Below are 14950 nucleotides of genomic sequence, written 5' to 3'. Positions count from 1 at the left end.
CGCGCCGCGGGCAGTACAGGGTGTTGCGGGCGCTTCCTGTGCTCGCGACATGCGCGCCGCCGCGGGCGCCGCTGGGACCGGAAGTGCGGACGAGCGCGGGTCCCCGGGTCTGACAGGAGCAGCCTGCGGGCACCGCGGCGGTAGTTGGAGGCGGCAGAGGGTCCGGAGGCGGGAGAGGGTCCGTCGCCGCGCCGCTCTGCCCCGCCATGGGCCTCCTGTCGGACCCCGTTCGCCGGCGCGCGCTCGCCCGCCTCGTGCTGCGCCTCAACGCGCCGCTGTGGTGAGAACTGAGAACAGGGCCCGGGGAGGCGGGACCCGAAGGCCCTGGAACTCGCGCTGGCGGCGGCCCCTGCGCGGTGCCCATCGAGGGCCGGGGCCGCTCCGGCTGCTCGCGCCCTTCCGCTCCTGCCCTCTGGAAGCACTGAGGGTATCAGGCCCAGGCTCCGCCCTCCGGTCCGGCGTCCCGATGCCAGGACTCCGGGTTTAGGTCTCTCAGACCCGCGCGATCGACCCCGGGTGCGGAGGCTGTGGCCTCGGGTCCGCGTCGCAGGACCCGCTGACGCGCCGGTGCCCCTCCGTCCCCTCTCACAGCGTGCTGAGCTACGTGGCGGGCATCGCCTGGTTCTTGGCGCTGGTTTTCCCGCCGCTGACCCAGCGCACTTACATGTCGGAAAACGCCATGGGCTCCACCATGGTGGAGGAGCAGTTTGCGGGCGGAGACCGTGCCCGGGCTTTTGCACGGGACTTCGCTGCCCACCGCAAGAAGTCGGGGTGAGCGGCAGACCAGGGCGTATGGGGCGAGCAGTGGTGGCTAAGGCCGGGGAGCTCTGCTCAGAGGCTCCCTTCGTGTCTGCAGGGCTCTGCCCGTGGCCTGGCTTGAACGGACGATGCGGTCAGTAGGGCTGGAGGTCTACACGCAGAGTTTCTCCCGGAAACTGCCCTTCCCAGATGAGACCCACGAGCGCTATGTATTGGGGGAGTGGGGTGTGCCTGGGCCCAGAAAGCACCTTGGAGGGAGGGGTCTGGGCTGGGTATCACCTTGGTGGGTGTCATGGGGCCAGGAAGCTCAGTGGGAGGGAAATCCCTGGTGGGCATTGGAGGGCTAGAAAAGGGGGGGGGGCTTCAGCCCCCTACCACAAAGTTACACTGAGGCTCCCCTCACTGATACTGCATGCAGATGGTGTCAGGCACCAACGTATACGGCATCCTGCGGGCCCCGCGTGCTGCCAGCACGGAGTCGCTGGTGCTCACCGTGCCCTGTGGCTCAGACTCTACCAACAGCCAGGCTGTGGGGCTGCTGCTGGCACTGGCTGCCCACTTCCGGGGTGAGGCTCAGGGTTGCTGGCCATGGAGGGGTTTGGTCAGTGCCCCAGACCCTGCTGATCCTGCTTCTGGCCTCCAGGGCAGATTTACTGGGCCAAAGATATCATCTTCCTGGTAACAGAACATGACCTTCTGGGCACTGAGGCTTGGCTTGAAGCCTACCACGATGTCAATGTCACTGGTAGGTTCTCTTGTCCTGCATGCTCTGGTCTGCCTCTCAGGGTCACTGTCCTCACCAGATCCCTCATCAGCGTTCATTCACTTGCTTCTACAGGCATGCAGTCGTCACCCCTGCAGGGCCGAGCTGGGGCCATTCAGGCGGCCGTGGCGCTGGAGCTGAGCAGTGATGTGGTCACCAGCCTCGATGTGGCTGTGGAGGGGCTCAACGGGCAGCTGCCCAACCTTGACCTGCTCAATCTCTTCCAGACCTTCTGCCAGAAAGGGGGCCTGTTGTGCACGCTTCAGGGCAAGGTGGGGCTGCCTGCCTGCCTGAGGGCTGAAGGGCACAGGGTCTGTGGGAGGGGCTGTCTCATCCTGTCCTGCACCTCTAAAGCTGCAGCCCCAGGACTGGACGTCATTGGATGGACCGCTGCAGGGCCTGCAGACACTGCTGCTCATGGTTCTGCGGCAGGCCTCCGGCCGCCCCCATGGCTCCCATGGCCTCTTCCTGCGCTACCGTGTGGAGGCCCTAACCCTGCGGGGCATCAATAGCTTCCGCCAGTACAAGTATGACCTGGTGGCAGTGGGCAAGTAAGTAGTCTCTGGTCCCCCCTTTCCATGCCCAGGACGATGTCCAGCTGGGGCAGAGTAGGGGATGGCCTGGTGGCTGTGGCCAGCCATGAACCTGCCCCATACCTGACAGGGCTTTGGAGGGCATGTTCCGCAAGCTCAACCACCTCCTGGAGCGCCTGCACCAGTCCTTCTTCCTCTACTTGCTCCCCGCCCTCTCCCGCTTCGTCTCCATCGGCCTCTACATGCCCGCTGCTGGCTTCTTGCTCCTGGTCCTTGGTCTCAAGATATCCTCTGCCCCTTGCCATGTACTTGTGACCAGCCTCCAGTCTCCTCAACTCTAGGCTGGGGAGAGTCTTCCATCCTGATGGGGGGTGGGGTACAGGGGTAAGCCCTGGGTCCCCCTCTGGGCAGATCCCATTACACCTCTTGTTGGGGTCCTTGATTGGGCTACGCTCTGGAACTGTGGATGCAGCTGCATGAGGCCGAAGTAGGCCTTGAGGAGCCCGGGGGGGGCCCTGGCCCCAGTGTCCCCCTTCCCCCATCACAGGTGATGGCATCCCCTTCTGTTGTTGGAGTGGGCTTCCAGGGTCTGACTGGTGTTTAGTGTTGCAACTTAGCCTCAGCTGGTGGGATGGTGGTGGTCTTTGGGGATCCCCTGGCCCCAGGGCCCATCTCCAAGAGCCTGTGTGCCCTGCAGGGTGTTGGGCTGGCCTCGCTTGTGGCACCTCTGCTGATCTCGCAGGCCATGGGACTGGCCCTCTATGTCCTGCCAGTGCTGGGCCAACACGTGGCCACCCAGCACTTCCCAGTGGCAGAGGCTGAGGCTGTGGTGCTGACACTGCTGGCGATTTATGCAGCTGGCCTGGCCCTGCCCCACAACACGCACCGGTGAGAGGCTGGGCTGGTTTGGGGGGTGGGGTTAGAGGTCCCTGGACATGCAGACAGTCTGTGGGTTGCCTCTGAGCCCTTTGTCTTGCAGGGTGGTAAGCACACAGGCCCCAGACAGGGGCTGGATGGCACTGAAGCTGGTAGCCCTGATCTACCTAGCATTGCAGCTGGGCTGCATCGCCCTCACCAACTTCTCACTGGGCTTCCTGCTGGCCACCACCATGGTGCCCGCCGCTGCGCTTGCCAAGCCTCATGGGCCCCGGTATGTAAGGATCAGCCCCACTTCCCCCAACGCCTGTGCCCTCATCACAGACCGCACCCTCATTCAGTAGCCCTTTCCCCCACCTTGGTGCCCATGCCCCCACCATGGAGCCTACCCTGATGTTGCTTCTCCACCCAGGACTCTCTATGCTGCCCTGCTGGTGCTGACAAGTCCAGCAGCCACGCTCCTTGGCAGCCTGTTCCTGTGGCGGGAGCTTCAGGAGGCGCCACTGTCACTGGCCGAGGGCTGGCAGCTCTTTCTGGCAGCGCTGGCCCAGGGTGTGCTGGAGCACCACACCTACGGTGCCCTGCTCTTCCCACTGCTGTCTCTGGGCCTCTACCCCTGCTGGCTACTTTTCTGGAATGTGCTCTTCTGGAAGTGAGATCTGCCTGTCCGGGCTGAGACAGAGACTCCCCAAGGACCCCATGCTGCCTCCTTCTGGGGAAATAAACGAGTGTCTGTTTCAGCAGCTATTTGAGCTCCTGGCCCCCTGTCCATGTAGGGCCCCAGGGCATGGGGGTGAGAAGCCTCTGCCTGCAGGGCTTGGCATTCCCTCACCTCCTCCCTGGCAAGAGCTGCTGTAGTCCACTTACTGGGTAGCATTCCTGCCAACTAGGGCTCTGCTGCTGCATCAGCCCTGGGAGGTGAGCCTCAGGTGCACTCTCAGCCCTGGAGGGTGCCATGCAGGCTCGGAGGGCTGTGTGCATTGCTGTGTGGTACTGTGCCAGGAGTGGTACTAGGAAGGAGAATACACCATGGCCATGGTTTGAGGGTCTGCCAGGAGCTGAGGCACCCAGAAACCACCTGACACCATCTTTACTGCTAGGACTAAGAGGCTGGAGCTGGGAGCCCTACAGAGGAGGCATGGCATGGGGCCCAGGCAAGGCCAGCGCCTTGGTGTGGGATTGGGATGGAGCAGGGAGGAGCACCCGGCCTGGCTTCCTCAGAGTTGAGTCAGCCCAGGTGAGATGCCCACGAGGGGCTGGGCAGGCAACACAGTGGAGCCAGCACCCAGGAGCAGGTGGGGCACGGGGACAAGAGCCCCACGGGAGAGGGCACTGATGGGCTAGCGAGGAGAGAAGCAGGCTGTCGTACCAGGACTCTGAAAGGAATTGGGAAGACCACCGTCTGTTCCGAAAGAAAGGAAAAACCTGTGGCCTTTTGGTGATGCCAGGGCCACGTCAGAGACCTTGGTGCTGCGACTAGAGAGCCCTCTGGTCACAGGAAGGCAAAGGTGCCACAGTCACACGCAACCAGGCACAGGCCTCGGCAATCAGCCATGCTGTCTGGAGAAGCCACGGCATCTTAGAATCAACTTAGGGCCTGGCTCCTTTCAGTACAATGTCCCCAAATGGCCTGTTGTCTGGGAGGTCCCGAGGAGAATGCCCTCCCTGTGCCCCACTCCCTAGGCCACTGCCTCTTCACTGGGGCATGTCTTCCTGCGGGAGGCTCCCCTTGACATGAGGCCCCTGGTGTTGGGGTTTAGTCTATTGATGGGGCTCCACAGTTGGGGCATAGGCAGAGGGCTGCCAGGGTGAGCACCTAGGCGGTTTCTAGACCTTCTGTAGAGGAAGCGCACGCCTGCTGGGTGGCCTTATGTTCTCTGTGTCTAGCATTGTTTGAGGATCAGTGGGGATGAGGGGTATCAGGAACCCCACTGTGACTGGTAGCCTCATGATTAACTTGCCTGTCTTCAGCCCCCTTGTCCCAGAAGTTGGAGCCTCTAGTCACTTTCTCCAGTGAATACCTCTGAGGTTGGGTGGATGCCTGCAGTCCCCACCCAAGCCTGGCTGGTTTCACCTGCCTCTCAGTAGCCCTAGGAACACCTCCTAGGTGGGCATCACAGGGGCCTCGTCTGCTAAATCAGCAAGGGAGATTCATCTGTCAGTCTCCTATTTTCCAAGAAGAAATCTCTGTTGTGGTCTCCTGTTCTCTTTGTAAGATGACATCTGATACAAAATCACCCTCCAGGCATTTTAGCTGGGCGTTGACCTCAATTGTGTTGTTTTTGAGATGGAGTCTTGCACTGTAGCCCAGGCTGGAGTACAGCAGTGCAATCTCGGCTCACTGCAACGTCCACCTCCCTGGTTCTAGCAATTCTCCTGCCTCAGCCTCCCAAGTAGTGGGATTACAGAGGCCCACCACCATGCCTGGCTAATACTGTATTTTTAGTAAAGATGGGGTTTCACCATGTTGTCCAGGCCGGTCTCAAACTTCTGACCTCAGATGATCTACCCGCCTCGGCCTCCCAAAGTACTGGGATTACAGGCATGAGCCACCACACCTGGCAGCCTCAATTGTTTTTTAACAAGACTTTGGCAGTCACTTAAAGCACAAATCATGAAAATACATACATGGGGCGGGGGGAGCTAAAGGATACCTTGCTTGTGTTCTGAGTAGTTTGTGCAGAATTCTCCCTGCCTATACAAGCATTGAAAGGGAACCATGGGAATGGCAAGGTTGCTTTGTTAGGAAGGTAGGATTTCTGTTCTGATTTTTCAGTAATGACATGGGTTCAGACTCCATGTTTCTCCCTCCCTGATTTTTTTTTTTTTTCTTTTTTTTCCTTTTTTTGACAGAGTCTCACTGTCGCCCAGGCTGGGTGCTATGGTGAGATCTCAGCTCACTGCAACCTCCACCTCCCAAGTTCAAGTGATTCTCCAGCCTTAGCCTCTGTTATATGTGAACTGTTTATTTAGAAGCAGAATGCTTGTTCCCTGTTACCATAAGGAAAGATCAGCATTCGGACAAAAAGTTCTCTCAGCAACTCAATTTTACTTTCTGCAGAAAGGGTGCTTCTTGCAGATGAAACAATGGTGACAGCAAACCTGAATAAAGGAGGGAAGCCATTTTTATCTCTTAGGCAGCTTGTCTCTGCTACTCTGTCCTGTCTCCGTTGGCTGGAGCCAGACCTCACAATCTAAACTGAACCCGATGGGCTAACAGCTTAAAAACTTTTTTAAAGGACTTAGAAAAGTAATAATACTCGCAAATAAGGAAGGGGCATAGACCGCAAGCTGGGACGTGCCTGTGAGCACGTCCAGCACAAATATCTTGGCTAAAGTACAAGGAGATGGTCCTTATTCCTCTATATCGAACAGCTAGATAGGATAGGGCTTAACAAAGAGTTATTAGCACAAAGCAAGGTGGCTTGAAGGAAGTTAGTCTTTAAACACTTATAATTTATTTTTTAACAAGGGAATTTTTGAAGAGGAAACTTTCTAATTTCTACAGCCTCCCGAGTAGCTGGGATTACAGGCGTACACCACCACGCCCCACTAATCATTTTATATGTTTACAAATATTTTGGCTTCTTCCAATGTCCACGTTCTTACCAACACTTGCTAGTGTCCATCTTTCTTTTTTTTTTTTTTTTTTTTTTTGAGATGGAGTTTTGCTCTTGTCACCCAGGCTGGACTGCAGTGGCGTGATCTCGGCTCACCACAACCTCCGCCTCACAGATTCAAGCGATTCTCCTGTCTCAGCCTCCTGAGTAGCTGGGATTCCAGGCATGCACCACCACGTCCAGCTAATTTTGTATTTTTAGTAGAAATGGGGTTTCTCCATGTTGGTCAGGCTGGTCTCAAACTCCCGACCTCAGGTGATCCACCCGTCTTGACCTCCCAAAGTGCTGGGATTACAGGTGTGAGCCACCACCCCCACCCCTGCTAGTGTCCATCTTGTAGATTACAGCCATCCTAGTGGGTGTGAAGTGGCATTGCATTTTCATATTGATTTGCATTTACCTAATGATTAATGAAACTAAAGCATCTTTTCACGTTATTATTGGCAATTGGTGTATATTCTTTTTTTTTGAGACAGAGTTTTACTCTTGTTGCCCAGGCTGGGGTGCAGTGGTGTGATCTTGGCTCACTGCAACCTCCACCTGTGGGGTTCAAGTGATTCTCCTGCTTCAGCCTCCCGAGTAGCTGGGAGTGTAGGCATGTGACACCACGCCCAGCTAATTCTTGTATTTTTAGTAGAGACAGGGTTTCACATGTTGGCCAGGCTGGTCTGGAACTCCTGACTTAGTGATCCACGCACCTCAGCCTCCCAAAGTGCTGGGATTACAGGCATGAGCCATCGCGCCTGGCCTGCCTATGTTTTATTCTGAGAATTTTCTGGTTTTAGGTCTTAAACTTAGATCTTTGATTATTTTTCAGTTCTTGTAAATGGTGTATAAATGTTGTGAGGTAAAGGAGCCAACTTCATTCATTGGCATTTGTTTTGCAAATCATTGTTGGCTTTTTGTTTTTGTTTTTTGGTTCTTTTTTTTTTTTTTTTTTTTTTTTTTGAGACGGAGTTTCACTCTTGTTGCCCAGACTGTAGTGCAGTGGCTCGATCATGGCTCACTGCAACCTCTGCCTCCCAGGTTCAAGCGATTCTCCTGCCTCAGCCTCCTGAATAACTGGGATTACAGGCATGCACCACCACGCCCAGCTAATTTTGTATTTTTAGTAGAGATGGGGTTTCTCCATGTTGGTCAGTCTGGTTTCGAACTCTCGACCTCAGGTGATCTGCCCGCTTTGGCCTCCCAAAGTGCTGGGATTACAGGCATGCGCCACCACACCTGGCTAATTTTGTATTTTTAGTGGAGTCGAGGTTTCTTCATGTTGGTCAGACTGGTTTTGAACCCCTGACCTCAGGTGATCCAGCTGCTTCGACCTCCCAAAGTGCTGGGATTACAGGCATGAGCCACCATGCCTGGCCGTTTTGTTTGTTTTGAGAAAGGGTCTCAACTCTGTTGCCTAGGCTGGAGTGCAGTGGCATGATCACAGCTCATTGCAGCTTTGACCTCCCCAGGCTCAGGTGATGCTCCCACCTCACCCACCTGAGTAGCTGGGACCACAGGTGTGCACCACTCTTGGCTTTTTTTTTTTTTTTTAAGACAGTGTTTCGCCATTTTGCCCAGGCTGGTCTCCTGGGCACAAGCAGTCTACCTGCCTTGGCGTCCCAAAGTGCTGGGATTACAGGCATCAGCCAGCATGCCCGGCCCTGTTTGCATTTGAATATCCAATTGTCCCAGAACCATTTGTTGGAGAGACTCTTTCTCCATTGGTCTCAGTACCCTCGTTAAAAAAATCAGATGACCATAGATGTATAGTCACAGACTTTATTTGTGGGCTGTCAATTCTCTTCCATTGATCTATATGCCTACCCCTCTATCAGTACTAACATTTACTATAAACCTACGATAATCAAGTTTTGAAATTGGGAGATATGTCTTCCAACTGTTTCACCATTTTAGCCAGGCTGTTCTCGAACTCCTGACCTCAGGTGATCCACCTGCTTTGGCCTCCCAGCGTGCTTGGGATTACTGGCATTAGCCACTTCACCCAGCAAGCCTCCATGGTTTGAGAGGAGAAATCTTTTGTTAATTATGTTGAGAATTCTTCTTTTTTCTTTCTTTTTTTGTATTTGTTATTATTACTATTTTTTTTTCTGAGAAGGAGTTCCACTCTTGTTGCCCCGGCTGGAGAGCAATGGCGCAATCTCGGCTCACGGCAACCTCTGCCTCCCAGGTTCAAGCGATTCTCCTGCCTCAGCCTCCAGAGTAGCTGGGGTTATAGGTGCATGCCACAATGCCCGGCTAATTTTTTGTGTGTTTTTAGTAGAGACGGGGTTTTGCCATATTGGCCAGTCTGGTCTTGAACTCCTGACCTCAGGTGATCTGCCTCCCTTGGCCTCCCAAAGTGCTAAGATTACAGGAGTGAGCCACTGCGCCCAGCCAATAATTTTTATGTGACGAGTCACTTTTCTCTTGCTGCTTTCAAGATTTGTTGTCTTTCAACAATTTGTTTTATGTCTTCTTTATTCTACTTAGTGTTTGTTGAACAAAAAAACTAGATGTGCAGATTCGTATTTTTCATGAAATGTGGTACGTTTTTGGCCTTTTTTTCTTTTTTTGAGACAGAGTTTCGCTCTTGTTGCCCAGGCTGGAGTGCAATGGTGCAATCTTGGCTCACTGCAACCTCCACCTCCCAGGTTCAAGCAATTCTCCTGCCTCAGCTTCCCAAGTAGCTGGGATTACAGGTATGCACCACCATGCCTGGCTAATTTTGTATTTTTAGTGGAGTCGAGGTTTCTTCATGTTGGTCAGACTGGTTTTGAACTCTCGGACTCAGATGATCTGCCTGCCTCGGCCTCCTGAAGTGCTGGGATTACAGGCATGAGCCACCGTGCCCAGCCTTGGCCATTATTTTTTTTTAAGTATTCTTACTCCTTTCTCTGTCTAGTCTACTCCTGGGACTGAAATTATGCACATGTTGGTATGCTTAATAGCGTTCCACAGGTCTCTGAGGCCCAGTTCATATTTCTTTCTTTTTTTAAATTTCTCTTCCTCAGACTTCCCTTTGTATAGAGCCTCAAGGTCAGCCAGAGGTGAACGTTTAGGGCTTTTTCAGGTCTCTCCTGAGTATATCCATAGTCCTCCGTGTGTATATGACTTGTATTCCCAAAAATGTTTTGGGCTTTACAGAGCCCCTGTGGACATCTCATTCCCTTGCTCTTCCTTGTTAGCTTTTTGTGTAGTCTACTGTTTGTGGCAACTGTTACCCATCACCTCAGGCAGCTGGCACTGGGCAAGCCCTGAGTGATGTGGTAGGAGCCTTCCAGGAGCCATCAGACACGTTCAATAACTGAGGTTCTATGCGAATGAGGGCATTTTGCTCCCACATTAACTAGGAATGTGGGTTCTTATTTCCAAGATTACCACTGAGCTGGAGGACAGGGTTGAACCAGGCAGGGAAAGCTACAGCCCTTAAAGGCCACTGTTCTTACTGATAGTCACCTGTTTAATTGAATAACACCCCCTGGGATGATGAAAGCCTTTGATTAATTTCCATAGCTCTGTAAAAGTTGATTCTGATCATTTTTGCTATGTTTTTCTTGCTCTTATTGGGCGCGGGGTGGACACATTTTTTAGGGGTCCTCCATTTTCACTCACAACTAGTTTTTAATTTTTATTTTATTTTATTTTTTCTTGAGACAGTTTCGTTCTTGTCGCCAGGCTGGAGTGCAATGGTGCCATCTCTGCTCACCACAAGCTTGGCCTCCTGGGTTCAAGCGCGTCTCCTGCCTCAGCCTCCAGAGTAGCTGGGATTACAAGCATGTGCCACCACACGTGGCTAATTTTCTATTTTTAGTAGAGATGGGGTGTAGAAAGTAAAAAGTTTCCTCTTCACAGTTTCTCTTCTTGTTAAAGAATAAATCATACGTGTTAGAATAGTTTCTTTTACAGACTAACTTACTTCAAGCCTCCTTGCTTTGTGCTCAGAATTCTTTAAGCTTTATCCTATGTAGCTGTTAAACATGCTCACAGGCAGGTAGTACATTCTATGTCCTTGTACCTTAACCAAAATAGTTGTGCTGGACGTGCTCACAGGCATGTTCAACTCGCAGCCTATACCCCTTCCCTGTTTGGCATAAGCAACTTCCTCTTTTCCTCTGTTCTCCCTTGCCTTTACCTATTTAGAAAAGTTTTAAATTATTAGCCAGTCAGGTTTTATTTTAGATTGTGCAGTCTGGCTCCAGCCAACGGAGACAGGACGCAGTAGCAGGGACAAGCTGCGTAAGGGATAAAAATTGCTTCCCTCCTTTATTCAGGTGTGCTCTCGCCATTGTTCCATCCATGAGGAGCACCCTTTCTGCAGAAAGTAAAATTGACTTGCTGAGAGAGTTTTTGTCTGAATGCTGATCTTTCCTTATGGTACCAGGGAACAAGCATTCTGTTTCTAAATAAACATTTTACATATAACACAGGGTTTCTCCACATTGGTCAGGCTGGTCTCAAACTCACAACCTCAGGTGATCTGCCCACCACAGCCTCCCAAAATGCTGGGATTACAGGCGTGAGCCACTGCACCCAGCCTAGTTTTTAAATTTTATTTGCTTTTTTTTGAGACGGAGTCTCCCTCTGTCACCCAGGCTGGAGTGCAGTGGCTGGATCTCTACCCACTGCAACCTCCACCTCCCGGGTTCAAGTGATTCTCCTGCCTCAGCTTCCCAGAGTGGCTGGGACTACAGGCACGCACCACCACGCCTGGCTAATTTTTGTATGTTCAGTAGAGACAAGGTTTCACCAAGTTGACCAGGATGGTCTCCATCTCTTGACCTCGTGATCTGCCTGCCCTCCCCACCCTCCCAAAGTGCTGGGATTACAGGCGTGAGCCACCGCGCCCGATCTTTGCTTCCTTTTAAAATATTTTATAATAAAAATATTCCCACATAACAAGATATTTACTTACTTTTTTGGGACAAGGTCTCGCTCTGTGTCCCAGGCTGGAGTGCAGTGGCGATCTCGGCTCACTGCAGCCTTAACCTCCAGGGCTCAAGCGATCCTCCCGCCTCAGCTTCCCAAAGCGCTAGGACCCCAGGCGCGCGCGCCAGGCGTCGGGCCATGAGGAGCTTCTAGAGGAACCTTTATCGTCCCGCTCGCGGCTCCCGCACCTGTTTCTGCGCATGACTAATCCCTAATAAACCCTTGTCAAGTGAATGAACGAGAACAGGGCGCTCAGCCTGGGGGACCAGCCTCCTGCTGCCAGGCGCTGCCTGCGGCCGAGACCCCCGCCCGTGCCTTCCGCCGAGCTGCCCCCAAGCTGCCCTTTCTCTGGATGTCCTCAACCTGGAGGGGCAGCCTCTACCCGGCCATAGCGCAGCCTGGGAACGTGGAGAAAAGGAGCGTCGGGGTCTTGGAGGCGGCGTGGGAAACGCCGGGCGGGGCGGGGCGGGGCGCTGTCACGGCAACAGAGAGACGCGACGGGGCCCCGCCCCATCGCCAGTTTCCACGACAACCCGAAGAGCGCGGTGAGGCAGGCTGTGCCCCTGCCACTGACTGACGAGACCCGGGCCAGCGCGCTTCGTCCCCGCCCACCCGACAGGCCCCGCCCCCACGCCCGCCCCGCCCTGCGCTCCCCGGCTGTCGCGAGGTTTTGACTCTCGTGGCGCCCCAGGGGCTGACGGGAGTGGCGGCCGCGCGGAGGAGGCCAAGATGGCGGCAGCTGCGGCTTCGCTTCGCGGGGTAGTGTTGGGCCCGCGGGGCGCGGGGCTCCCGGGCGCGCGTGCCCGGGGTCTGCTGTGCAGCGCGCGGCCCGGGCAGCTCCCGCTACGGACACCTCAGGTGAGCGCTGGGCCGGGCCTCGGCCTCCGCGCGGCCCTGCATCCCCGTGAAGGTCACGGCGGGGAGGCTGCGGGCGCGGGCCGGGGCAGCGCGGAAGCGGTCCCGGCCACCCAGCCCCTCCGCTCCCCGCTGCTTGCCGACCTTGAGCGTGTGGGATCAGAGCTGGGTGCCTACCTCTCCGAACGGCAGGGCGCCCCGTCCCGAGCGTGGGGGTCGGCTGGACGGGCTCGCTTTGTGGCGGGGCGGGGGCTTTCCCGGATGGCGCGCCCAGGACGACTCTTGGGGCTGGCTGTCCAAACTGGACCCGCGTCCTGAAGTGACCCCAGCCTGACCTCGGCCAGCTGCTTGTGACCTTGGCCTGCCCCAGCACCCTTGGTCACTTCGGTCTGATCCCCGGTTGCAGGAACACCCCCCTCCTGAGAGCGAATCACGGCCTAGGGGTCAGCGGCGGAGAGGGATGGGGTGGGTAGTGGGACAGGGTGTGCGTCTGGTGGCCTGCAGGAGGTGGCCGTTGCTGGGTGGAGAGGTGGCCGCTGAGAGTCAGATCCCCAGGTAGGGCTGGGTGGTGTCCTGGCAGGCGCTGAGCGGAGATCTTGCAGGCAGTGGCCTTGTCGTCGAAGTCTGGCCTTTCCCGAGGCCGAAAGGTGATGCTGTCAGCGCTGGGCATGCTGGCGGCAGGGGGTGCGGGGTTGGCTGTGGCTCTGCATTCGGCTGTGAGTGCCAGTGACCTGGAGCTGCACCCCCCCAGCTATCCGTGGTCTCACAGTGGCTTCCTCTCTTCCTTGGACCACACCAGGTATGCAGCTGGCTGACTGACTGGCAGGGGGAGGTTCTGGGTGGAGCTGGTGAGATGGAATCTTAAGCGTTCCTAACCCTTTCCCTCCCTCCAGCATCCGGAGGGGTTTCCAGGTATATAAGCAGGTGTGCTCCTCCTGCCACAGCATGGACTTCGTGGCTTACCGACACCTGGTGGGCGTGTGCTACACGGAGGATGAAGCTAAGGCGCTGGCTGCGGAGGTGTGGGGTCTGGGGATGCCTGGGACCCAGGGCTCAGGGCTCCCACTGTAGTGAGATGGTAGGGTTGTGATGAGGCTCTCGGTGGCAGGTGGAGGTTCAAGACGGCCCCAATGAAAATGGGGACATGTTCATGCGGCCAGGGAAACTGTTCGACTATTTCCCAAAACCATACCCCAACACTGAGGCTGCTCGAGCTGCCAACAACGGAGCATTGCCGCCTGACCTCAGCTACATCGTGCGAGCTAGGTACACGGGCTGCCCATGGGGTGGTGCCGGAGAGGTGGGGGAAGGGCTGACTTGTGCTTGGGACTATGGAGCCACGGATCTGGTCCTAGACATGGTGGTGAGGACTACATCTTCTCCCTGCTCACGGGCTACTGCGAGCCACCCACCGGGGTGTCACTGCGGGAAGGTCTCTACTTCAACCCCTACTTTCCTGGCCAGGCCATTGCCATGGCCCCTCCCATCTACACAGATGTCTTGGAGTTTGACGATGGTAAGAGGCCTCCAGTCTGGCAGTGAGCATGTTGAATACTTCTCCACTACCCCCAGGGATGCTTCCCCGGTGTTCCTGGGCCCAGGAGGTCCTGCCCACTTCTTGTCTGGGGTGTCTTCTGATCTTCTGTGCATATCTCAGGAGGCTTTTGGGCTTCTTCAGTCCTTCAGTCTTGCGTATGTCCGGTGGAGGGTACTGTCCGTTTGATGCCTTGGGTAGGGGCCCGTGTCTGCTCCACAGAGGGGGTGCAAGTTATCCCAGGTTGGACATGAGTCTGAGAATAGCCCTCACTGCTTGTCCTTGGCCAGGCACCCCAGCTACCATGTCCCAGATAGCAAAGGACGTGTGCACCTTCCTGCGCTGGGCATCTGAGCCAGAGCACGACCATCGAAAACGCATGGGGCTCAAGGTAAAAGGGTTGGGAGAAGGCCATGGTGGGTATCACAGAAGGGCTGGGAGCTGGGCAGGGCTCCTCCCCACTCCTTTCTCTGAGCCTTCCTCGTCCGCAGATGTTGATGATGATGGCTCTGCTAGTGCCCCTGATCTACACCATAAAGCGGCACAAGTGGTCAGTCCTGAAGAGTCGGAAGCTGGCGTATCGGCCGCCCAAGTGACCCTGTCCAGTGTCTGCTTGCCATCCTGCCAGAACAGGCCCTCAAGCCCAAGAGCCATCCCAGGCCTGTTGAGGCCTCAGCTGGCTAACCCCCTCTTCGTCTGGAAAAAGGCAAGGGGACAGGAGACCAGGCCCTAGCTCTGGGCCCTCCGTCAGCCCCCATCATGGGAATAAATTAAGTTTCTCAATGTACATATTTGAACTATCATATTTGAGCTATTATATGGAAGGAGTGCAGGTTTGCAAGGGACTCTGATACCAAGACCCTTGCCTTCACAAGGCTCCCAGGATGTCCCATTCAGTGTGGCCAGCAATGCCCTGCACTAACTGGTAGCTGGGAGTACAGACAGTGGGTGTGGAACAGAAAACAAACAACTGGATGTTAGAGGAAATGGCAGCATTTGGTGGGGTGGGGTGCGGTGTGTCTGAGCACAGAGCTGAAAAGGGCCTGGCTAGGCAGGATGTGGCCCAGGGACCTGTTGGAATGAACAGCCAAGTGTC

At 55.3% G+C, this 14950-nt stretch overlaps 2 protein-coding genes across 3 annotated transcripts; both read left to right on the top strand.

Annotated features, from left to right (window-relative positions):
• On the top strand, positions 1–3678 carry GPAA1 (glycosylphosphatidylinositol anchor attachment 1). 2 transcript variants are annotated; one of them, XM_010375247.2, is made up of 12 exons: positions 1–280; positions 592–771; positions 857–968; positions 1178–1325; positions 1403–1504; positions 1598–1794; positions 1877–2073; positions 2186–2339; positions 2507–2602; positions 2753–2943; positions 3035–3205; positions 3344–3678. In XM_010375247.2, the coding sequence occupies exons 1-12, from the start codon at positions 207–209 to the stop codon at positions 3585–3587; spliced, it is 1866 nt and encodes a 621-aa protein (XP_010373549.1). In that variant the 5' UTR covers positions 1–206; the 3' UTR covers positions 3588–3678. The 2 variants fall into 2 exon arrangements, with proteins under 2 accessions (XP_010373549.1, XP_010373552.1); XM_010375250.2 differs by lacking the exon at positions 592–771 and having other exon boundaries at positions 26–280.
• An 8471-nt stretch (positions 3679–12149) lies between these two features.
• On the top strand, positions 12150–14641 carry LOC104671687 (cytochrome c1, heme protein, mitochondrial). The gene is made up of 7 exons (XM_030920510.1): positions 12150–12323; positions 12923–13119; positions 13214–13340; positions 13429–13586; positions 13676–13836; positions 14145–14245; positions 14346–14641. Exons 1-7 carry the CDS (start codon positions 12195–12197, stop codon positions 14448–14450), a joined length of 978 nt encoding a protein of 325 aa, XP_030776370.1. The 5' UTR covers positions 12150–12194; the 3' UTR covers positions 14451–14641.
• The last annotated feature ends 309 nt before the right edge of the window (positions 14642–14950 follow it).

Source organism: Rhinopithecus roxellana, chromosome 17 (assembly GCF_007565055.1).
Source record: "Rhinopithecus roxellana isolate Shanxi Qingling chromosome 17, ASM756505v1, whole genome shotgun sequence".
Lineage (NCBI taxonomy): Eukaryota > Metazoa > Chordata > Mammalia > Primates > Cercopithecidae > Rhinopithecus > Rhinopithecus roxellana.
The sequence above is the reverse complement of the archived record's forward strand: the minus strand, read 5'-3'. Positions and strand labels throughout refer to the sequence as shown.